Source organism: Dermacentor variabilis, unplaced genomic scaffold, assembly GCF_050947875.1.
Source record: "Dermacentor variabilis isolate Ectoservices unplaced genomic scaffold, ASM5094787v1 scaffold_15, whole genome shotgun sequence".
NCBI lineage: Eukaryota > Metazoa > Arthropoda > Arachnida > Ixodida > Ixodidae > Dermacentor > Dermacentor variabilis.
Genome location: NW_027460313.1, coordinates 7,629,465 through 7,654,116, shown reverse-complemented (window position 1 = coordinate 7,654,116; position 24,652 = coordinate 7,629,465). Strand labels below are relative to the sequence as shown.

The window sequence follows — 24,652 nt, the reverse complement described above, 5'->3', positions numbered from 1 at the left end:
GCTTGTAATTTAACTATACGAAAAAACATAATTCTGTTACGCGAAAGCTCAAAGAAGACCCTTTTCCAGCGCTTCTACGATTCACGTCCCCCATTTGCGCACGCCGGAGCGTGGGTGTCTCGGGACCACGGAGCGGTGCCTCCGGTTCCTTGCAATACTTCGAGCTGAGGCTCGCCTCCGCCGCATCGCGGCCCACGCAAGAGGCCGTGTTCTTTTAAAGCGAAGCTTTCTTTTCCTCTTCCTTGGACTTTCCCACTGCTGCTGCTGCTGTGGGCTGCTGCCGTCGCGCACGCCGCGTCGGGGGGTGGTTCAGAGCGTGTATATAGATACTGAAGTACTATAGCACCAAACATGCCTGGACAGCTAAAAACAGTTCCTTGTGTGGGATAGAATAGAAAAGATCCTTAACATCGATCGAGAAAAAACCACCTACGGTACCGCAGCACTGCAAAAATCCTACCACATCATAGGAGTTCCTTGTTTCGAAAGGATCTTCTATGTTAAGTGAACTCAAATGCTTTAACAGAAACTGGCTAACATGACGTTGCCAAGATTCCCTTTCGCTCACGATACACCGGAACGGAACTTCATTGTGGGTCTTGGCGGTAAAAAACATGCCCAAAATCTTGTTTTTGCACTTACTTATGGGATTTGCTATTTTTCCTAGTTCCAGTTCCTTGCAGAGGGACACAGCCTAGATTTAACCCTAGCCGGCTTGAGGCTTGACGTGGCGAAATTCTTTTCCACAGCTCGGTAGGCCTTCCCCTTGTAAATTTCTTGCGGGACCACAACAAAGCCTCCTTCCTTGTCAGCCTGTAAAAGCAGCAGGCCATTGTCCTTGAAGAATGTGACAACTTTGTTAATCCCAGATCGGTTGCTCGAAGATTTCTTCGTAACTGTTCTTGACAGAGCGTCTACTCCTTCCAGTAGGCACCTTTCCTGGTCTTCAGGTGACGCCTTCACGGCAACACGCCTATTCAAAGAAAGTAGCTCATGTGCTGCAGTTTCAGGTTCGAGGCTAAACTTCGGTCCCTTCGCCAGCACGTTTTTTACATCCTCCGTGACTTGTATTTGTCCCAGGATTTTTGCGGCACCACTGGCCTTCTTCTTGTCTGGCGGCTTGGGTGTGTTGTTTAGCATATGTCGCCACCAGAATTGCACCGTTTGAGCCGCAAGCTTCCTGTGTTCCCGGAATTTCTTCTCGGCAACCCCCTCAGGATAATTGATGTGACATGTGACGCGCAAATAGTCAAAAAAGAGCCACACTTGCCTCCACAATTCCGAACGTACAATCCTACACACCCGCTTTGCGTGCCCCTAGGAAGGCTGAATGGCACCGAAGAGGGCGGAAATTTCACCAGGGATGAGTCCCTTCTTGAGGCAAAACGATATGCGTCTGGCGCGGAATGAAGACCATGTGATGTGGGTGACGAGGGCTGCCATATTTGACGTAGGGGCTGCCGAGAAGAAATTCCGGGAACACAGGAAGCTTGCGGCTCAAACGGTGGAATTCTCGTGGCGACATATGCTAAACAACACACACAAGCCGCCAGACGAGAAGAAGGCCAGTGGTGTCGTAAAAATCCTGGGACAAGTACAAGTCACGGAGGATGTAAAAAACGTGCTGGCGAAGGGACCGAAGTTTAGCCTCGAACCTGAAACTGCAGCGCATGAGCTACTTTCTTTGAATAGGCGTGTTGCCGAGAAGGCGTCACCTGAAGACCAGGAAAGCTGCCTACTGGAAGGAGTAGACGCTCTGTCAAGAACAGTTGCGAAGAAATCTTCGAGCAACCGATCTGGGATTAACAAAGTTGTCCCATTCTTCAAGGACAATGGCCTGCTGCTTTTACAGGCTCACAAGGAAGGAGGCTTCGTTGTGGTCCCGCAAGAAATTTACAAGGGGAAGGCCTACCGAGCTGTGGAAAAGAATTTCGCCACGTCAAGCCTCAAGCCGGCTAGGGTGAAATCTCAGGCTGTGTCCCTCTGCAAGGAACTGGAACTAGTAGAAATAGCAAATCCCATAAGTAAGGGCAAAAACAAGATTTTGGGCATGTTTTTTACCGCCAAGACCCACAAAGAAGTTCCGTTCTGGTGTATCGTGAGCGAAAGGGAATCTTGGCAACGTCATGTTAGCCAGTTTCTGTTAAAGCATTTGAGTTCACTTAACATAGAAGATCCTTTCGAAACAAGGAACTCCTATGATGTGGTAGGATTTTTGCAGTGCTGCGGTACCGTAGGTGGTTTTTTCTCGATCGATGTTAAGGATCTTTTCTATTCTATCCGACACAAGGAACTGTTTTTAGCTGTCCAAGCATGTATTGAAAAGAAAGGCACCATTCCGTTTCAGAATTCTGTGGGCATGTTAGTTGAAAATTTCATTAGGTTTCTGAAGTTCTTAGTTCCACGCTTGTTCAGTTTGATGATAGAGTTTATGTTGAGAAGAAGGGCATCTGTACAGGGTCCTGTGTAGCCCCTATCTTAAGCAACATTTTTCTTTCGGCCGTTGATAGCGTTTTGGACAGCATGCTTGACAAACAGAAGGTTTTGAAAGTATTTAGATATGTAGATGATTTCTTAATTGCGTTAAACAGACAGGATCCACCAGGCCACCAAGAATCTGTCAAAGAGAAGCTAGATGTTTTTATGAAATATAGCCATGGTTTAGGATACACCTTTGAACTACCAAAGAACAATAAGTTACAGTTTTTAGACCTCGAGCTCAGCCTGGGAGCTGAAGTGCACTGGGAGTACCAACCCCGAGCGCAAGAAGAGCTCTTGTCTTATGAGTCAGCCCACTCTAAGATCGTAAAAAGAGCGATAGCCACAGGGGCATTGGAATCGGCTGCCAGGAAGTCATGTAAGCATGCCATACGAAGCAGCTTCCATCACCAGATTGAAAGGCTAAAGGAGGCGGGGTTTCCACAGACAGTTCTAAGTTCTGTGGTAGAGTGCCTGCTCCAGAAAATAAAAGGGAAAGCAAGAAAAAACACGCAAGAACAAACCAGGAGATTAAGACCTGTAGTCGCACCGTACTCCCACCGCGTAGCTCACAACATGAAAACAGTCGCGAGTAAATTCAAAGTCCCGGTTGTTTTCTCAGCCCCTTCAAAACTTGCTACATTGTGTGCCCGCGTTATAACAACCAAAAAACTGAACGCGCGACCTGCGGAACCCAGCATACCGATGTACTTGTCAGTTGCAAGGAAGGGGTAGCTTATCAAATTCCGCTCTCATGCAAAAAGGTTTACATTGGACAAACGGGGCGGTGTTTAAATGAAAGGCTAAAAGAACACGAAAGGTCACAGGAAAAAGGAACTGGTTCTAATATGGCCATCCATTGCAAAGAGTGCGGGTGCAAGCCTCGCCTAAGAGAGACCATCGTTCTGGACAGAAGTCGAGACAGCGTTGCCTGTGAGCTGAAGGAAGCCTTCCAAATTAAAAGGAAGGGCCTTGAATGCGTGAGCGAACCATCAAAAATTCTGTATAAAAGTGAGATGTCCTTTTTAGAAGCCCTTAGTTAGAACTGAGCATGTTGCTGCGCCGCCTGCGCTTGGTGAAAATTCCTAATATTTTAGTTTTATGGAGTACTCCCTTACGGCGGTGTTTGTGTATCGCGTAACCATTATCATTTATAGTCATTTGGCCCTGTACACCACGTGTCATCTTCACGAACGTCACCTTCACAATCGTTCTATCGCCTTTTGCCTGGTTACCATGTGGTGTTTGACAATGCGCGAGTTGCGCCGCCAAATTTGCGTATATATATTGTGTGTTTCCGTCAATAAAGCATGAGTTGTTAGTAAGCGCTCGTCCGTGTCTCTTCTTGTGTCGTCTGTTTGGCGCTATAGTACTTCAGTAACATGCACCAACTAGCCCAACAAAAAGTTCTGCTGGTGTATATAGATGACAGACGCGATTAAGAGAGAAACGGTGACGGGAGAAACTCGTTCTCACCCCACCACATCGAATGTGCACAATGCCCTATGGAGCTCCTTGGCCATCGCCAGGGAAATGCAGTGCTTCCCTTTCTACTAACGTGCGAGGTCAGAGGGGACGCAGATAGAACTGTCGAGAGGATAAGAAGGAGAGGGAGAAGAGGCAGTGCCAATATAAGAGAGGGGGAAGTGTCGTGAGAAGGCAACGAAACACCACTACTATACGACAACGGTTGCGGGGAAGCAGGATGAGGGGCGCTATAACGCAAAACTATTCCAAACTTTTCTATTCCAATTCTGCAATCAGCCTTCCGCTATTTGTAAAAAGTTTTTTTTGGGCCACCCCCACTTAACCTGCCTGTCACGTGACGTCACGAAAACCACGATAGCTCCCCATCTGATACGACGCGTACACACTGATTATGCATAATTTGACCGAAAAATTAGAAATAGTTATTTCTGATTGGCGCTGTTCGCCATTAGCCCTCGGCTATTGCTCTGAAGTTTTCGGGCTGCACCCACTTCACCTGCCTGTCACACGACGTCACAAAACCGCAAGAACTCACTGCGTCAAAGTAGAGTGTTTTAGCAGAACGTTTTTGACGGTCCGCTCCGCTCTCGCGTACCCGCTCACAGTTAGCGGAGCGGCGAACGAAGAATCAGTTTTAGCTGAGCGCCCGGCTGCGTCCGAAAGGCATGTGCTCGCCTGACGCGCCACCTTGCCGCAGAAGGTAAAACCGCTATGAACATAATACTCAAGTTGTAAGAATTGCCGCAATAAAATAATATATCTGGAATTACTCAAATGTCTGAAGGCATTTCATGCAATACATTGCATTTTTATTTCTTATATATATATATATATATATATATATATATATATATATATATATATATATATATATATATATATATATATATATATATATATATATATATATAATCCTTACATTAACAAAGCCGTTATGCTATGTTGTAGCCAAGGCAAGGCTTATTGCTATTTCAGTACGCCTAAAACGTGGTCCGCATAAACAAACGTGCGCACATGGCAGGGTTCTGGAACGGGTTCATGGCCACAACCTCCTGAAGTAGAAGATCTTCGTGTCTCCTAAAGTGTACTCTAGGTTTGCGCTTTACAAATCCCGATTAAAACGAGCTCGTTGACGGGCCAGCAGCACTGGGGGCAGCCATTTTGCTTCGCTAGACCCGCTTGACCCGCTCGCCACGCTCCGCTGAGAAAGCTTTCTAGCGGAGAGGGGGCTCCCGTCCGCTCGCCTGCTGACGGCTGAATGGGTCGCGCATGCGCACTTGCGCTTCCGCTAGCCCGCTGAGCGGAGCGGACTGTCAAAAACGTTCTGCTAAAACAGCCTAGGGACGTGTACGCCTTAAAGGTGCAATTATAGAGACCTTTAGCATGTCCGCTATTCCGGTAAACGGGAGCGGTTTGGGCGGATTGCCGGATTTGCGGGGGCGTAAACGTGAGCGGCCAGAGCAGTGCAGCCGCCTGATAGCGCAGAGTTCAACCAGACAAACACAGTGCTAAAACTGCAGTAACCCACTGTATCCTGCTTCGCTAGTGGTGCAAATTTTTGGCAGCGCCGTAATTGTGAACACGATTACGCCGATGTCGAAAATTTACACTAGCACCTAAGCAGAATGTAGTAATTAGCTTCCTGCTTGTGTGGTTGAGCTTTGCGCCATAAGATGGCGCCACCAATCTGGCCGCTCACGTTTACGCCCTCGCTAAACCGGCAAACCGCCCGCACTTTCCGGACTACCGGGCACGCTAAAAGTCTCTAATATGCCGAACAAAACGGAATTGTCTTCTAAATAGCTGCAGGCTGCCCCGTTCCGAAAGGAATAAAAGATGGCTGCCGCCGATCGCTGAGGCACTGAATACTCGCCGCCGCCGGAGAGCGGGGGTTTATTTGCTTGTAATAAAACTTTTTGCGTAGCCGTGTAACGTTTTCGAGCAATTTCGGAACGTTTGCGACCGCGTTCTGCCAACTCTTATTTGCTGAGTATCCGCTTTAGTGCCATTCTTAAGCTTCCCTTGCATGCCGCCGCGATTTTCCACCAGCTATGTAAGGGAAAGCGGAACAATCGCAGACCGCCGGCACCACTCTCTTCATCCGGTTATCGATTTGCAGTGCAGTGGCTGGGCCCCATCGAATCCCTCTCCACTTGAGCATGCTCCTTGCCTCTTGTCAGCCAATTAGATCACAGAAGCCGCTCAGTGTAGGCAATGTTGTTCGTTTCTCAAGCAAACAAAAGTGACCTCCTATGAACAAGGAGAGCGTTTAATTGGTCTATTCGGATAACCTTGAGGGTGACCGCCCGATGCTTGCGTCGGTGGTTACGCAAATTTGACATCAGGAGAATGGAATAAAAAATATCGGAATAGTTTTACGTCATAGGGCCCAATCTTAGGTTCAAGATACGGTACAGTACGTTGCTGCTATTTTTGAAAAATAAACGCCATGCAGATATGTCAAGCGGGCAACTTACGCAGGGCGTGCAGAAGCAGAGCCGCATTAATTAAAGCGCACCGCAGGGTCCGGGAGACACTACAGAACCGGCCGACCGTGAATTCAATCAACACTTCTGTTGCCGCCGCGTTAGCTTTGTGGCTATGGCATTGCTAGAGGTCGTGGATTTTATCCCAATTGCGGCAGCCGCATTTCGACGGGGGCGAAATAGAACACGCAAGTGCACTTCGATGTTGGGACACGTTACAGAACGTCACGGCGTCAAAATTAATCCGGAGGCCACCACTACGACTTCCCCCATAATCCGAGTGCAGTTTTGGAATGTACAGCCCCATAATACAATTCAAGTTTAATACTTCTGCCGCAATGCGATGTGCCATGTGAGCAAATGACAACGCTCAACCCTCTCAGAGGTTATGAAATATGGCGCACAACAACGCCTCAAGCAAACACCCCTCCCTGTGTGTTCTGTGTACTACGCAGACAAACAGCAGTGGTGCACGCAAGGTAACGGTTAACATCAACTTACCAATCTCGTGTTAGCCTAAACGTTGAAGAAATTAAGCTTTAGCCGTCAACATCGCCGCTCATTATCGTCAATCAAAAAGCATCCAGCACGAAAAGCTTCGCTTACATCAATTCCCACAATGTGTGGAATCTACATAATTTTTTTTCTACCACAAAGCCCGTCTTCGTGCATAGCATTCGCGGCGACCATTTCGAGGTAAACATTACTGTTACATACGCTCCAGTTGCCGGGAAGCGTGAGAAGCAGTCAGGGACCTTTGAATGCTATCGGGCGTTCCACTCTTAAAGGCGAAGCTTAAGCGTCCTCCCAGTTTTAAAGCACTGCTTTGCTTTGCGGACCCTAATGGAGTTTCCTGACCATTGGCTGCTGGCTGGGTGCTGTTATCTTGCCCAACCTCGGTCTGCCAGCACAGCAGCACCATGCTCGAAACATTAAGCTTCTCTTTCACGTATACATCTATCGTGCCAACGTGAGCTATAGGGCTTTCAGATAATAGTCGCGTGTTCATGATGATTATTTTTATACAGAGTGATCATTTTTAAGTTTTGTGAAATTAAGAAAAAATAAGCTGTTGTAGATAAGATAATGCTATTCCTGGAGCGGGATTAATCAGAGAGGAGGACAGCACTTGCACAAGATACCGAAACACATATTCAACTAATTAACAAAATTATACTAATTATCTTTTGAATGAATTTCTTAAGCGCACGTATTGCAATTAAGGAATTGTAGCCGGGCAGTATGCAAGACGTATTCACTCGGAATAAATTTCCAGAACGACGCCAGCTTGGACATATGCCCCACCAAACTTGCCCTAAAACGGCACTGTTGTTCGACTTACGTTTTTTAAACAAAACGCTCTTTTATCCATTACAGCTCAAAAGTAACTGCAGCGCCCATGTATCTCGTTCCACACTTTGGGAAATATCTCGACAGCGATGCCATCTGGGAAATTCATTTCAAGTGGATACGTCTTGCAAACTCACCGGATCATCATCATCATCATCATCATCATCACCATCATCATCATCAGCCTGGTTACGCCCACTGCAGGGCAAAGGCCTCTCCCATACTTCTCCAACAACCCCGGTCATGTACTAATTGTGGCCAATAGAATTGCCAAATTGCAATATGTGCTGCAAGATTATATAATTAAGACCATGATTAGTGAATTTTCCTTAATTAGTTGAATATGCATTTCGATTTCTCGTGTTAGTAATGTCCACCTCTTCGAATAATTCAGCTCAAGGACAAAAATTCTGCTACAAAATTTAAAAAGGATCACCCTGCACCATGGCACATACCTACAATTGGGAATTGTCCAAGAAGCGGCTGCACATTGAACACACGTAAGAAAAAAAAAAGAGAAATGCGAGGCAATACACGACCCGCCGTAGTGGTGTCGCGGCTATGGTGTTGCGCTGTTCAGCGCGATGGCGCGGGATCTAAATCACGGCCTGCGAGAGTCGCATTTCGATGGGGGGACGAAAAAAAAAAAAGAAAGAAAAGAAAACTCCCGTATACCGCACATTGGGGTGCACTGTGCAAGAACCCCAGTTGGTCGAAGTTATTCCCGAATCCCCCACTAGGGTGTGCCGGATACTCTTAGCACGCTTTTGGTATGTAAAACCCAACATTTTTTTTTACGAGGCAATACATGGAAGTTTGTTACATTGCGCATAGGACGGATGGGCGACAACACACGCGCGTGCACCTGGTTCTTTTACGCCAAAGACGCACGAATGAAACGGGCCAGTTTATGCCATTTGCTTAACCACTTCACAAAAGCTTCACTTCACATGGATGCCAAAATGTGCCTTGGATTCGATTTTTTTTTTTTTTTTTTGCGTTCAACCACTCGCTGCGCGAGCTCATTCCGTAGCTTATGCGTTATCCTTCGAGTTTTCAGCACGTACTAATAGGCTAGTGCCGGTGAGGTGCACTACTTCTAGACTTTTCTTTTCTGGTTCGGCGTATGAAATTGCGATCATCATTTTAACATTTCAGTGAGTGATCTTCAAAGCTAGGTGAAAGGCATATGTTTCCGTGCACTTAAAAAAAAAGTAAAATTAAAGTTTACTTGGCTGCCTGTGCCTGTGCTTTTTTACGCTCTTCCTTTATTACAAACGGGACTTTATGGCTTCTGTACGGAAATTCACTATGTAGCGATTACTTAATGACACATTCTGAACCTCTCACACTTCGTCAAAATGTTTTGTGTAACCCTAGGCGTACCTTTAGGTACTGGCTGCTTTCTTCTTCTTCCCTATCTCTCCTTTTTTTCTTTTATTTACTGGCGCTAGTATGGCCTACAGCATAAAAAAAATAGGGGCTTCTGTTCTCGAGCATGAAATCCAGGAGTGGCCAGTGCCGAGGATGGTGCTTTCCTTCTCGCGATCACTGCAAGGATGAAACGGCACTCGCAATAGAAAAAATGGCGTCTGCACAAGCACTCGTGAGCCACGGGCGTTGCTATCGCTGTGGGCTAATTCGAAGGAGGAGGTTCACGCAGGCGTTGCACAACAACACTGACCGGTCTGCGTAGAGAAGGTGAACGTAGCACTTACGGTCTTTCCACGTAGTCACGGACGCCGAAGCAGGCGACCCGATCATCAGCCGTCCGCCAGTAATTGTGAACTGTGCGCGCACGTCAACATCGTAAGTCGTGCCTGAATCGAGCCCGCGCACAGTCAGTTCTTGTTTCTCGGTGTAAACCTGGAGACACGAGGCAGCGCTCGTGCGACAGTAGCGCACACGGAAGCCGTTGTAGAGGCGGGCATCGTCTTTCGGGAAGGACCAGGCGAGCTCGAACGAGCTGCTGCTTGTAGATACAGCTCTGACTAGAACGGGATTTGGCAAGACTTTGAAGAGTGGAAGGGCGAGAGAGAGAGAGAGAGGGGGAGGCAAAAAAGAAAATTATTTTTAATACTCTGCTCTGTGCAAAACACAATGTCAGTTGTTTACCACCCTAGGTCCCAGCATGTCGGCTTCGCGCTGTGTTAGCGCGGTATCATGGAGTTACATTTGGCGGCACTTGTGCGGCGTTCACCAGCAGATCCCTTCGGGATAAGCTGAAGGGTAGCGGGAGGGAAAGAGGCGAGTGATGGTTGCACGTTGTCGAATTCGTTTGTCCACTTTCCGGCAATTAAAGGAGTGCATAAACTGGCATTGAATAAAATACAGTAGACCCTCGTCAAACGGTACCTCAACGGACCAGACAAAAGTTTTCCGATTAGCGAGAGTGCCGTTTATGAGAAAGATGTGTAGAGGTGCACCACTATATGACATGCACCCTCGTACCACTGTTAGATGTGTTAAGCGTAAGGAATCAAATGCAGCAGCTAATTTGTCTCGTGTTCTGCGCGTCGTCGGCGGCTGCTGGATTGACGAGACTTCGCCAGTTTCCATGTCGAGGAAGCGCTGGCGGCGTGACAAAGCAAAAGCGTAGCTCTTACTGCTCTTGTCGGCGGCAGAATAACAAGTGCTCGTGCAGACACAGTCCAAATTATCGAGCCGTTCGCTATGAGGCGTCCGAAAAATTTCGGTTGTCCTTATTTCCGTCGCCTATGAGGCGAGTGGTGGCGCTGCGGGGAGTTCCACGTAGTACAGGACGTGCATTAAACACCTGTCAGATTTGTGCCTCTTTGAGTCTTTGCCGCCCTTTTTAAGGAGGGCTTCGTGAATACAAAAAAGAAAGGTGACGCCAAGAAAAATGATTTCCCCTGATCCTGCCTCTTTCTAAAAAAAATCCTTTACAGCTTGCTTCTGTTGCGTTTAGAGAGGAATTCAAAAATTTTCATTCCGAATAGGGAATGTTTTCTTGCGTTAGCCAAATACAAAACTAACGAATCTAAAGGTTGTTGTTCCGTTTAGGTGGCAATTCCGTTGAAGTGGTTTAGGTTTACCGAGATTCTGCTTATATAACATTGGATAACCGCTTCGCATAATGGCAGTCAGCGTGTAGGAAGCAGCGACATGAGCAATAGCGCCTTTTTTTTCACGGTCCTAGTTATATCTTCCATGCAAAAGTATCGTTTTAGGAACATGCCCCCAAAGGCTACTTTCCTTTTATACGAAATGATGCGCCGCATTTATTATCACAACTGTCAGTGTATAAATTGTAGTCGGCACGTATTGTAGCTTTGATCCCGTATATTTCCATCGCGGGACGCAAGAAGTAGCATTATGCCACCTTTAGTGTCGCATTCGTGCCACTGGCGATTTAATGCAATAGCTGGTTTGGGTCCAATGGGCGAAATACTCTACTTGTCAGGCCGTGGAGTACATTGTAGCTGTTCTGTGATATAGCGAACTCGATGATAAACTCTTAAAAAAAGTGCTGCCAGATCTCTTTAAGCCAATTTTTTCTTTTTTTTTCTTTTTCAGAGCTTTCCACGGATTTCTTGGATTGGCGAACGGGCCTTGGGCCGTTGTGCTAGGCTCTCAGGTGGCGTGACCGACCATCCGCCCATTTTGTCACCGTCACCTTCACGCCAGCTTCATCTTCGTCGCTGTCTTGTCATTGTCACACACGTTCGTGTTAAATGCAATTGCACGTTTATAATATAAAAGGCTTGATGACAGTTTCTAACAGAAATATTTTGACCAAGCGTTTTCTGTTCAGTCTTCTTACCCGCACCCTTAAGCCGACGTTTAGTAGCCACCCCCCCCCCCCCCCCGCCAAGCTACAATACACTAGTTCATAACAATTCTCAGAATTTCTCCTACTATAAACAGCTTTCTTAGCATACATGCATGATGCATAACACATTCGTAGCTTTCGTGTGCTTTTCTGCAATGTATATTTCCACTTGAGGTGTGTTTTAAAATTTCCGTGCTTACCGATTGGTGGTGTTCTGAATGTTGTGTTCACTGCAGCGCTACAGTTTTTTCCTAGGCAACCTTCGAGGCTTGCCATGTAGCACATCCAAGACTCCAGATCGGTAACAAGAACAGTAGGCCTCGAGGACGTTGTGTCGGTACCTTCAAATTCCCTCATAGAGTAGAAATCAAGGTTTCCTTCGCCCTGTAAAGAACCAAACATGTTTGCGAAAGCTGCGATAGTTGTCTTGACATTTTAACAATCGGTCATTGTGCAGAGCCGAAAGTTCGGGAATTTAGCATCTCGGAGGCTTAGTTCTTAATTACCTTTTTAGCAATATATGCACCGTACGGTTTTGCTGTAGATGTTTCATAGCTGTAGACAAATTTGAAGATAGGCGACGTTGGAGAGGGCTACTCAAATACATATTTAAGAAATCATGGCTACCCCTTTCCCTATGTCAGACGCCTACACACACCGCAGAGATTCAAACATACTGGTCCTGGTGAAAACGCTGAATCTAAAAATAAAAACAGGAAAGAAAAGCTAACAAGATAGGCGTTCTACATATGCTCGTGCGTAAAGTACTAGATGTTCACCACAGACTTGCACATAAATAATTACATGTAATCCATTAACATTTTTGGTAATATTGTAATTTTGGGATTCGATTGTTAGCTCGGCAACACTCACTACAAGTCAAGTACTTTTTTTTCAGTAACAAATTACATGCAACTAGTTACGTTGTTGACGAGGCAAGCTGTAAGAGGCCACGCAGCTTTGAGAACTTGAATTCGTCGGCAACTGCAGTAGAACGCCCGAGATCGTGCCACGAAGCATCCTCGCGGATTTTCAGACAGGCAAGCCCTGGAGCTCAATAATCATTTTCTCAACTCAATGCTGTGCCAGATGATGGCCGGTGAATGGAGCAAGTGCTGGTACGTCTCGATTGGCGATGGCCGCATTAATGCTAGGAAGTCAAATGCGGACGATTTTCTCAACTTTTCGCTGGCCCAAGCGAGGGCGTCTTCTCCAATTAGCAGCAACAGTGAAGCGCTGTGCTTCACGGAGGGTCCAGATGCTGAGTAACCGTATATGTTAGCAAGATCCGTATGGGTTAGAACCCCGCGCTTCCCTCCAGCGCGCGCACCATGCGAGCTTTTAGTGTCGTTGCTTATGCCTTCGCAACAAAAACGACAGAACACCGATTACATTTTTTTGGAAAGCACTTGTCAGTGAACATAAGCAATGTGTGAAGAGCAGCACAGGACTCCCTGAGAGTGCCGAGCCCGCTGGTTCTCTTTCCTCTATCTGTGCTTAGTTAATAAAAGTTTCGGAGGAAAGTAACCTAAAAATAATCTATTGCATTCGAGCAACTCCTGAGTTACCTACGTGGGGTGGCAATTCAAATTCAAATTCAAATTCTTTATTTTTGCAAAACAACGTTTGTGGTTGACAGGGCTAAAAGCTGCGGTCTGCAACTTGACAGAGGCCCGGACACCAGATTCGAGGCAGGGCTTGACCTCGATGTGAATGTCGAACCGTTAAACAAAAGCATAACAGTTCACCAGAATAAGAATACGCAATACTAGATGTATTACTCTAAATGAAAAAAAAAACAATGCTTACATACAGAACAAAAAAATATCTATAAAAAGTCGAATATAATGAAAAAAGGCGGAAAATAACACACACACACACACACCACACACACACACACACACACACACACACACATATATATATATATATATATATATATATATATATATATATATATATATATATATATATATATATATATATATATATATATATATATGAATTCACATATGCATGCACACAAACACATATAATACATCAGGAAAAGATATTACATTCTAAAACACCACAATGTGAAATAGAAGCAGACACAAGAGGATTTAGCTTCTGTTAAAAAAAGAATTATTAATGTATGTAGCTTCACGACGATAGTGGTAGGTAAGATTTAAAAAAAAAGAGCTGATGAAGTAATGCTAGTGTGGGCTTCGCTATATCTTTGTATTTATTGAGGATTAACGGAGTATTGTATTTAAAGGACTCCAGTTTGTAAAATGTGCGGAAACGTGGTATTATCCAAAAGACAAGACAACGTGTACGAACATTGGTATATTGCTGAAGCAGTGCTATTGTGTTAACAAAGTTTTTAAAAGTGGGTGAAGACACAAAGAATGAACGCAAAACATTAAATTCATACATATGTTGTATCTTCATAATGTTCTACAACCTAAAATAAGTTTCTGTGGAAGCTAAGTAATCAATATTTGCGATATTGCGAACAACTTTCATTTGTAATATTCCTTTGTGTTGTGGTCAACCATACGATACTACAGTAATTAATATGGGAAGCAAACAATGCAAAATATATTTGCTTTTTTGCCTCCACTGGGAGAACCGCCCGGCAACGCGATAGAGCTCCGGTGGTCATTCAAAGTTTTTTGCATAAGTTGTCAACATCCGAATCCCATGTGAGATTTGAGCTAAATGTTACTCCGAGAATTTTATATTCATTGACGATTTCAATCCTGTGCCCGTCGCAGTATATATCCTGGTCTAAATTAATGACTATTTTTTGCACGGAAGAAAAGTACCTTGGTTTTAGCAGGGTTAATATTGAGGCAGTTAGAATTTGACCAAAATACTAGCTTCTCAAGGACGTGATTACATCTTAACGCTAGATCGGCTTCATCAGTTCCGGAGAGTAGGATAGTGCTATCATCGGCATATATGATAAATTTTGAGTTTGTGTCAATACGGACAATATCGTTTATATATACGTTAAACAAAAGAGGACCTAATATACTGCCTTGGGGCACACCACATTTTATATGAAGGGGAGAGGAATGGTAATTACCAATGTACTCACACTGAGTCCTGCCGGCTAAGTACGAACGGAATAGTTCGAGCTGCTTACCACTAACCCCGTAGTCCGAGAGTTTTAGTATAAGTATGTTATGGTTAAGTGAATCGAATGCCCTACTGGAGTCTAAGAAAAGGCCGAGAGTTATATGTTTATTTTCAATGTTTTGTAGCACACTTCCTTTAAGAGTTAATAAAGCTTGTTTCAGTAGAGCGTCCTTTTCTAAAACCAAACTGCGCGTCGGAAAGAAGGTTTATTTTGTCAAAAAAGTTAGTCAGCCGAGAAAACAATATCTTTTCTAAGCGTTTAGAAAAAATTGGTATCACAGATATTGGCCTATAATTTTTTGTCTCATTTTTATTGCCCCCTTTGTAAATGACTTTTACCTTGGATCGTTTCAGTGCGCCAGGAATTTGACCTCATTGGATAGCGAGATTGAATATGTGAGGGAGCGCAGGTGTAATGCATTCGATAACATATTTTATGGGCTTTATTTGTAGGTTATATATATCTAAAGCCTAGCTGTTCTTTAGACCTAGAAATGTTCGATAAACTTCAGCTTCACTTATATCATGCAGAGAAAAGCTCTCAGCAGGGCAATTGCTTGACGGTCTGATAACCTGTAGGTTGCTGTCTAGAAGAGCGTGTTTTAGAAACGCTTGGTTAAAATGATCAACAAGCGCCTGACGAACTATTTCACGGTTATTGTGCGTTAACTTTGAGGGCGTTTCCGTTTTAGTTTCGCGACCTAGAACCCCATTTAGCATTTTCCATGCGGCGTCAGGTTGCTGTTTCTTTATATCAGAAAACAACCACTGATAATATCCTAACTTTGCCGACCTAAACTTGGCGTTAAGTTTATTTCTGAAAGTTTTAAAATCTTTCAAGTCAGACAGTGCTCTTGTACGTAAAAACGTGTGAAATAATCGATTTTTCTTATTAATAGCTTTCCTAGGGGCAGGAGTGACCCAAGGTTTTCTTATTCTTTTTGATGGTTTGAAAGTTGTAAAAGGATAATGTATAGCGTATATTCGCTGAAAAATTTCAATGAACTTCGAATATGCATCATTCACGTTCTTTATTCCCAATATAAAAGACCAATCCTAAGCACTGATGTCCCGCTTAAATTAAAGTAAAGCATCGTCTGATACACACTGCACTGTAATTGCGTCCCTTGGACTATCTTTATGAACTTTGGGGGGGGGGGGAAGAAAATAATGAAGATTGGGCACTGGTCACTTATGTCAGAGGCTATTGTTCCTGCATCAGCGACACTAGTTTCCGCGTTAATAATAAACAAATCAAGTGTCGATGAAGTTAGTACAGTGATGCGTGTCGGCGTAGTGATTATATTCACAAAGCCTGTGGAAGAAATGGTGTTGTTGAAATCTTGAACGCAGGTGCTAGCTTCAAAGGTATTTATATTAAAGTATACACAACAAACGAGTTTCAGACTATTTGTGGAAACAAGCTGCAAGAAGTTCTGAAAAAAGTTGATAAAATGCCCAAAATTCCCATTTGGTGGGCGATAAACGACGGTAATGACGTCAGCGTTTCGTTTCAGTGTTAGTACCTCGTAATCGCTTGTGATGTATGTATCACCTGATATTACCTCATATTCTTTAGAAGCTTTAACATAAATAGCGACGCCACCACCCCAACGACTACTGTGATTGATAAAAAGTTTTTGTATCCATTAAGATGGAGCATTGCACACCCGTTACAATACCATGTTTCAGTAAGCATTAAAATACTATACTGAAAAGAGAATTTGTCTAGGAGATATGCAATCTGGTCATGCTTAGCGAGAGCAGAGCGCGTGTTAATATGCAAAACAGAACTGTACTTAGAAGAACCTGGAAGAATTTCACGGGGCAATGCAAAATAGTGGTAGCGCATTTGGAAAGCTCAAATTCTATGCAGAAAGAGGGGGGCTAATTACACCGATGTTATATTATTGAGGTCGTCTTCACAAGTTGTGGATATGGCGCTAGAAGTGTCTGACTGCCTCGCAAAAATCATTCCTTTATGGATCCACACGGATCTCCACTGGCAGTCCTTCTTACGCCTGATAGCCATACTGAGAAGTCTCTTTAGTGCAGGACAAAGATGCTCATTTACATAGATGGGATTTGAGCTGCCAAGTCCTAGGCTGTCATTAGTAAGCCAAACTTTTCTCGCTTTCTTTAATTTCACGTCGCGCTTCGACTGGGACTTGAATTGCACGATAATGTTAGTTTTATCTGGATAACGCGTGGGGACGCGATGGCAAGTCTCGATATCGCACTCACTGATTGGTTCTTCAATAGCATGACCGATAGTGGACAATATGGCAACAACACTTTCATTTTCTGTCGTAACGACTCTCTGGATTTCAAGATTGGCATTCCTAGAATACTGTTCAAGATGAACTATCTGGTTCCCAAGTAACTTAATGAACTAATTGGTAAATGTAATCAATTACATTTTTCAGTGACGTAATTGAAATTGTAATCGGTTACTTTCGCTTTAAGTAGCGCGTACAAGTCTGCTTCCCAACACTCTGTCATAAAATTAACGGGCTCTTCATCAGACAGACGTAATTCGATAGCATTGGGGGGTTCTGTCGTACGATGACAGCCCATCGGACATTCTAGCTGCATAAACCCCTTCGTTCAGATCCTTGGTGAAGTGCTGACGCCGCTCCCTCTTAGTCTTTGCCCTAGCAGGACGAATAGCTTTGCCTTCATTGGCCAGAAATGTAGTAAAAAAAATTAAATTGTGGGGTTTTACGTGCCAAAACCACTTTCTGATTATGAGGCACGCCGTAGTGGCGGACTCCGGAAATTTCGACCACCTGGGGTTCTTTAACGTGCACCTAAATCTAAGTACACGGGTGTTCTGGCATTTCGCCCCCATCGAAATGCGGCCGCCGTGGCCGGGATTCGATCCCTCGCCCTCGTGCTCAGCAGCCTAACACCATAGCCACTGAGCAACCACGGCGGGTTAAATGTAGTAACAGCAAAGGAACATAATAATAATAATAATAATAATAATAATAATAATAATAATAATAATAATAATAATAATAATAATAATAATAATAATAATAATAATAATAATAATAATAATATTAATAACTTGTTTTCTTCCACAGACGATAGAGGAGACTGCGCGTAAAGGTCGCTTGAAAGAAACAAGCAACTTGCCTGAAGCCCGCAGCCACTTTTAGGCGAGAAAAACGGAAAGCAAAAGACAAGGTCATAGTTCATACACTCTAAGCGAGAATCTAACGTGAACACAGCAGCCACAGTTCTCATCTGTTCCATGCACGGAGCTTAATTAGCAGCTTGGACGAACAACGCTATCCAGAGATTTCGTTTCCCGCATGCCACGCGTTTCCTTGCGGACCAAACAAATCTGGGACACTGTGTTGCAACGCAAGGTAGTTTTATGGGCTCGTTGCGAAAACTAGAGAGCAAATGAGCAATTTTTAGAGGCCCTTAGCACGAAGCGCACGTCGCCTCCAAAAGAGGCTCTGTGTAGGTTTCGTTCCCGCAGCAATCACTACTTTTTAATGTAACCGGGAGGAACATCCAAGCGTGCAAAAACTCGCTGGCTTAGCTTCTTTGATGCATGCAGCATAGTGAAGTTCGCTGTCCATTAATCGCTAAACAATGAAGGCGATTGTTGCATTACAGAGTCGTTATTATCCGGACGGCAATGATCGCCTAGCCTCATAACATCAAGCCGGCCACGGCACTGCATCTAAGATGGCGGATGTGAACAGTGTTGCCAGATAAGTATGTGCTTTCAATATCCTCTATCTCTTTACTTTCCTTTTTTGAAGTGATGCTTCTCAACCAAACTGTTGATAATAACCGGCTAGTTTTAGAAAAAAATCTAACAGTTTAGCAAATATTTTGTTCATGGGTGACGTTCGATCCCTGTCAATTGCTGGACGCCTTGGTTGTTCAAGCTCCTTAAAACAATCATAAAAAATACATTTTCGCGTGGTGAAGCAAAAAACCCTGCGCAAGCCATGTATTAAATACTATGTGGTCGGAAATGCTTAGGTCAACGCGATCCGGAAAGGAAAGCGCTCCATTTAGTGCAAGGCGTCCTAGCCTCATTCCAAGCATTTGCTGTAGGTAGGTTACGGACTCTCATGTTTCCGGGATTCTTCGAGTGTACGATGGTGAGATAGAACCTGTGTTTCTGGCATGGACAAGATATCTTCACCGTAGTATGTTTTACAATTCGTTCGGTACAAACCAATTTAGGAAAAAAATACGAAGCATACGCTCTCTGTCGCAAGCACAGAAGCATACTTTATAACAGGTCAATGACATAAAACTTCAACCAAATATGAATTAGAACAATCTCTGAGTATGGAGTCAATAACTAGTCCTCAAACTACATAAAGCATAGGAGTTCACATATCACCAGGTGTTTCGGTGTTGAGTCAAAAGAGATCACGACCAGAATTGTGCAGGCGTCGAGTGGGCTGCCGCTGGGGAACTTTAGCTGAAGCAGGGGGGCAAGACGACATGGCAAGACGGCGCAGGAAGGTAGGCCAGGAGGGAAGGCCAGGAGCACGGAGGCTGTGGTCTCTGCTCTGCTGGACGTCGCGCAGAAAGAACACCAGCCGTAAACGTTGAGCCCAAGGCTCAGGAGCACCATGCATAGGCAGGAGCCCAGACCCATCGTCCGACAGGCTTCTTGTTCAGCCGCTGCTGACTTCTTTCCTCCGCTTCCTTTATCTCAATGGGACTTGCGGAGATGCTGGCAGCGAGGTTTGACGCTAGTGCAGACTTTATTTAGCAGCCGCAGTCGACGGCGCAGTAGCGCGTGGGGCTTGCATGTGGAGGAGGAAACGACCGGTCACCCTTTCGGTGCCAAAGACCGTTCCGGTTACGGCGATAGAGACGCTGGCTTTGCCCAGGTTGGACCTCCATGCGTCGTTCGCCAGCCGTGGGCTGCGTTTGATGCTTAGTGATAACCGTCCGGACAGGTGGGAGCCTGGCGCGTCCTTTCGTCAGGCCCTCGGCAGGCCGCTGCTACCACGCCATGGACACAACCTTCCCGGTTGCGACACCTCTGCCACGATCGCGGCCTCCCTCCGAACTCTCTTACGCGCCCCTTCCCCCTGCTTCTTTTCCTTCTCTCCGCTGGGCACGTGCACAGGCCATCGATGCACCGTAGCAGCTCGTCTTGGCACGTCATTGTCGTTGTCCGTTTGTTCATTTCACCGAGCACACCGCATATGACCATATATGTCCACTCTGCACACAACATAGGTCTCCCAGCAAAGCAGACCCATGTTCTAACCATTGTGCCACGATTACACTTGCGCACAGAGGTGGCTTAGCGGCTATGGTGTTGCGCTGCTAACCACGAGGTCGCGGGGCCAAATCCCGGCAGTGGCAGCCGCGTTTAGAAGGGGGCGAAATGCGAAAACGCCAGTGTCCCGTGCATTGGGGGCGCGTTAATGATCCCCAGGTGGTCATTATACGGAGTCCCCCACTACGGCGTGCCTCATAATGAGATCGTAATTTTGGCACGTAAAGCCGGAAATTTTTTTCACGACGGCACTTTTTTTAACTTTCTTTGCGAACTATTCGGCGATTTCACTTGTCGTGAGTGTGGCCGTCGTTGGTTTTTCAAATCCTACAGAAGCTGCTGCTGCTTTAGCCGCAAGTGCAGTTTCTTTTGCGATACCGCGTGAGCACCCTCCTAATATAGACGGAGAATTCAGTCACGTGACGCGGGGCTTGGCTCCCTGCAGGCTGCAACATCGTCCGATATAGTGTCGCCATACTCAGAGTGAGCATAGGGTATAATAAACCTACGAGTGGAGCCCTGATTGAATCACGGAGGATGGAATGGATCGATTGCGCCTGCATTATGGTGGAAATTTTGACGCGGCCCGGGTACGCCCCGCCGTTCCTTTCGTGTGGAAACCCTCGCGTTGGTGGTGGCACGGGCTGCTGTGGGCTTTGGCAGCCGCGTCGCGTTATCGCTCACGACGAACGCGCCATGCGGTTCCATCTGACACCGTTGCTGGCACTCGCTACCTTCGCACAGTGCCAGGAACGCTTTCGGCCGTATGGTTCGACGCGTGCTGTGAGGGATGCATTCGTCGACGAAAACCGCTACGCGTTTCTCATCGTGGTGCGCCGTTTTGCCTTGTCGGCTCATCAAAGTTTCGCTTACATCGATTCCCCACAGTGGTTAGGATCTGTATTTATTTCTTTAATACATAAGAAAAAATTATATATATGACCCTACAGATATATCGAGCATCATCTGTTGTAGCCAGGAAGGAAGAGCGAGACGGTCAGACGAGGAGTCACATACGCACACGTTTAATGGTCTCTCGGACGTGTTCTACCTCAAGAAGAAGAGCACACGCTGCCAGATCACCGACCACGCGCAGTCACGGGGAACTATGTCACCCCGCTTTTACTAGATGGCAGCATGTACATCTCCCTAACAGAGCAAGCGAAGTTCGCTACAGCAGGCGCCTTCATGGATCTCCCACTTCTGGTGTGCATGCGGGCAGTGTCTTGGCAACACGAACGGGCGTCTGCAACACCGTCACCGATACAAACACTTTCTGCGTTGGTTTTAGCAGGGGAATAGCCAACTAGCTGGGTCCTGTTCCTGCGTACAGCAGCAGTGTCGGTGTTAATGCAGTAGAACTGGGGCTCATCGGCTGGGGCTTGTACTGTCGCTTTGCACTTGAGGTCTGTCAACCAGACGTCGTTCCCGTAGAATACCTCCTGTAGGTCGCGGACTCTGTGACGTCTGTTAAAGTCTTCGACGTTTCCGGCACTGCTCCTCAAACGTCCGAAGGCTTTCTTGATCCGGCAGTTGGGGTGTCAGCTTGGTGGAACTGAGAGGAAGCTTGGTTCTTAGCCGACGACCTGTCAGTAGTTCCGCCGGGCTATACCCATTCTTCAAAGCAGTCGACCTGTAAGCTAGAAGCGTCAAATAAGGGTCTTTTGTCTTTGTCATGGAAGTCTTGCTGATTTTTACCGCAGCCTCAGCAAGTCCATTGCTCTGAGGATAGTGAGGGCTAGAGGTAATGGGCTTTAAGGCGTAGTCCTGAGCGAAGAGTGAAAACTCAGTCGACGAAAACTCCGGGTCGTTGTCGGAAACCACTTCCTCAGGAATCCCGTGGCGTGCAAAAAATGACTTGCAGTGGTTGACTACAGCTGCGGACGTAAGCTTCTAGACCCGAGCCGTTTCAGGGTATCTTTAATAAGAATCTGTTGCTATCAACCACCACTGGCTCTTACAGTGAAACAAGACCATTGCAATGCGTTACCAGGGTCTTTATGGAAATTCGGAACTTTTTAGTGGCATTTTCCTGTTACTTGTTGTTTCGACGCTATGATGACATTGCTTCACCAGGGACGTGACATCAGCTTCTATAGTGGGCCAGCAGACACAATCTGCGGCTCGAGCAAGTGTCTTTGTTATGCCGAAATCTATTTCATGCAAGAGTCGTAGGTCTTCGTTTTGGCAAGAGGCAGGGACGACAACTCGAGCAGTGTAGAGGAGTAAATCATTCTCCAGAGTGAGCTGGTGTCGATGCTCGTAGAAGGGTTTTAGGGTGCCTAGTAAATCTCGCCTGGTGGGCCAATCTTTTTTGTTGCTCCACCGGCCAAGTTGTGCACAAACAGGGTCTGTTTTTTTGGGATGCCTTTAACCATTGGAGGCAGTACTCCTTTATGGCAAAAGAGGTTTTCAAAGAGCATACGAAAGCTTCCACGTTTTCCTCAAGCTCTGTGTCTTCTAATTTTTGGAGAGGCGCCCTGGAAACAGTGTCTGCGGCTAGAAGGTCTTTGTCTGGAACGTATGCAATCTCGTACTGGTATCACATCATTCTCATCTTTAGCCTCTGTAATCTGGGTGTCAGGTCGTCAAGGCTCTTCGAAGTGAAGATGGGAACCAACGGCTTATGGTCCGTCTCCAGCTTGAACAGCTTGCCGACAAGATAATAGCCGAACTTGTCACATGCCCAGACTCAAGCAAGAGCCTCTTTCTCAATCGAAAGCCTTCTGAAGAGTGAGGTCTGCGTCGAGCTGTAGCCCTGGCGGATAGCTGCTTACCTTTTATCCCAACTATGAGGCGGTCGCGCACGAACTCTTCTCGAAGAGCGCCGAAATCGCAGTCTTTCACAAATGTGTGAAGCGCAGTAAGGAAATCTTCGGCCGACTCACCGTGTTGTTGCACTCTGGTGCTGAATCTGGCTCGTTCAAAGATTACGTTGCGTCGCGGGATAAAGTATTTGTCGAACTGCTCCACGACTGTGTCGAATTTCTTGAACTTCTCTTCAGAGAGAGCAAAAGTGGCGCAGATCTCCTCGGCTCACTCGCCCGTGATGTAGAGTAGCGCGTCTACTTGATGCTTCTCGGGCTTAATGCACAACGCTGAAGAGGTTCGGCAGCGTTCAAATTCTTGTTTCCACTTCGGCCACTCGTTCAGCGACGAAAAGTTGAAGGCATCCGGCGGTTGAATTACGAATGACGCCATGGCCTTGAACGTTAAGGAGTCGCGTTGCTTGAGTACCGAGATGTGCGTATAGAGAGCAGCTCACCGGCGTTCCGTTGCTGGCATCGTTCGTCTCACGGAGGAGGACTAGGATCCATGTCCGCTGGTAGAACTTCTGACACCAAGTTGCAGCCAGGAAGGAAGAGCGAAACGGCCAGACGAGGAGTCACATACACACACGTTTGATGGTCTCCCAGACGTGTTCTATCTCAAGAAGAGCCCGCGCTGCCAAATCACCGACCACACGCAGTCACGGGGAACTATGTCAGAGCACGTTAAGGAGTCGCGTTGCTTGAGTACCGAGATGTGCGTATAGAGAGCAGCTCACCGGCGTTCCGTTGCTGGCATCGTTCGTCCAGTGGAGGAGGACTAGGAACCATGTCCGCTGGTAGAACTTCTTCTGACACCAAGTTGTAGCCAGGAAGGAAGAGCGAAACGGCCAGACGAGGAGTCACATACGCACACGTTTGATGGTCTCCCAGACGTGTTCTATCTCAAGAAGAGCCCGCGCTGCCAAATCACCGACCACACGCAGTCACGGGGAACTATGTCAGAGCACGTTAAGGAGTCGCGTTGCTTGAGTACCGAGATGTGCGTATAGAGAGCAGCTCACCGGCGTTCCGTTGCTGGCATCGTTCGTCCAGTGGAGGAGGACTAGGAACCATGTCCGCTGGTAGAACTTCTTCTGACACCAAGTTGTAGCCAGGAAGGAAGAGCGAAACGGCCAGACGAGGAGTCACATACGCACACGTTTGATGGTCTCCCAGACGTGTTCTATCTCAAGAAGAGCACGCGCTGCCAAATCAGCGACCACACGCAGTCACGGGGAACTATGTCTCCCCGTTTTCACTAGATTCCAGCTTGTACAACATCATCGAGCTGCTGTGCTCGAAGACAGAAGCTACGATTGGACACATACTACTCTCGTGCCAAAGCCAACAATTTCATTGAAACGGTTGGCAAAGAGCGTAACGAGCCAGTTTCCCCCATTCTTTCCTCGCTGAGCTAGCCCTTTTAGGCGCTTTGTTGTACTGCATTGCCTTCGGGACCGGTCCATATTTCCTAGTACTTTCCTCGCAGCAGATAACGCTACGTAGAAGCTGTGCGGCGTTGTACTGCCTTCATCACAGGGCCAGGTTGAAAAGGTTTCAGAGCGCAGATCTCAGGCACCCGTCCCTGCGGCAAGCGTCATCGTTTTCCCTCGTAACCAAGCGAACGAACGCGGCGAAGGATGAAAGCGAAGGCGGAGCGCAGCGGGAGATAAAAGACTGCGATAGCGAAGAGGGTGCGAGGACCGAAGTGGAGGTGGAAGGTGCAGCGGAACCATGAGGCAGAAAGGGGAGGAGGAGGGTATGACGAAAACGTGAGAAGCGTAGTGCCGCACAGGAGTCGCGTTGCGGTGACGTTGGCTACGAGATGTCGCCAGAGTAGCGCGCG

At 46.4% G+C, this 24,652-nt stretch overlaps 1 protein-coding gene across 1 annotated transcript in view; it reads right to left on the bottom strand.

The window, feature by feature from the left end:
* LOC142567910 (uncharacterized) overlaps positions 1-24,652 on the bottom strand; it is a 99,441-nt gene that overhangs the window by 37,399 nt on the left and 37,390 nt on the right. Inside the window, exons 7-8 of the mRNA XM_075678000.1 lie at positions 11,796-11,979; positions 9,521-9,814 (exon numbers count right to left, since the gene is read on the bottom strand). Coding sequence (XP_075534115.1) covers positions 9,521-9,814; positions 11,796-11,979 — 478 coding nt within the window. The remainder of the gene's footprint in view (positions 1-9,520; positions 9,815-11,795; positions 11,980-24,652) is intronic.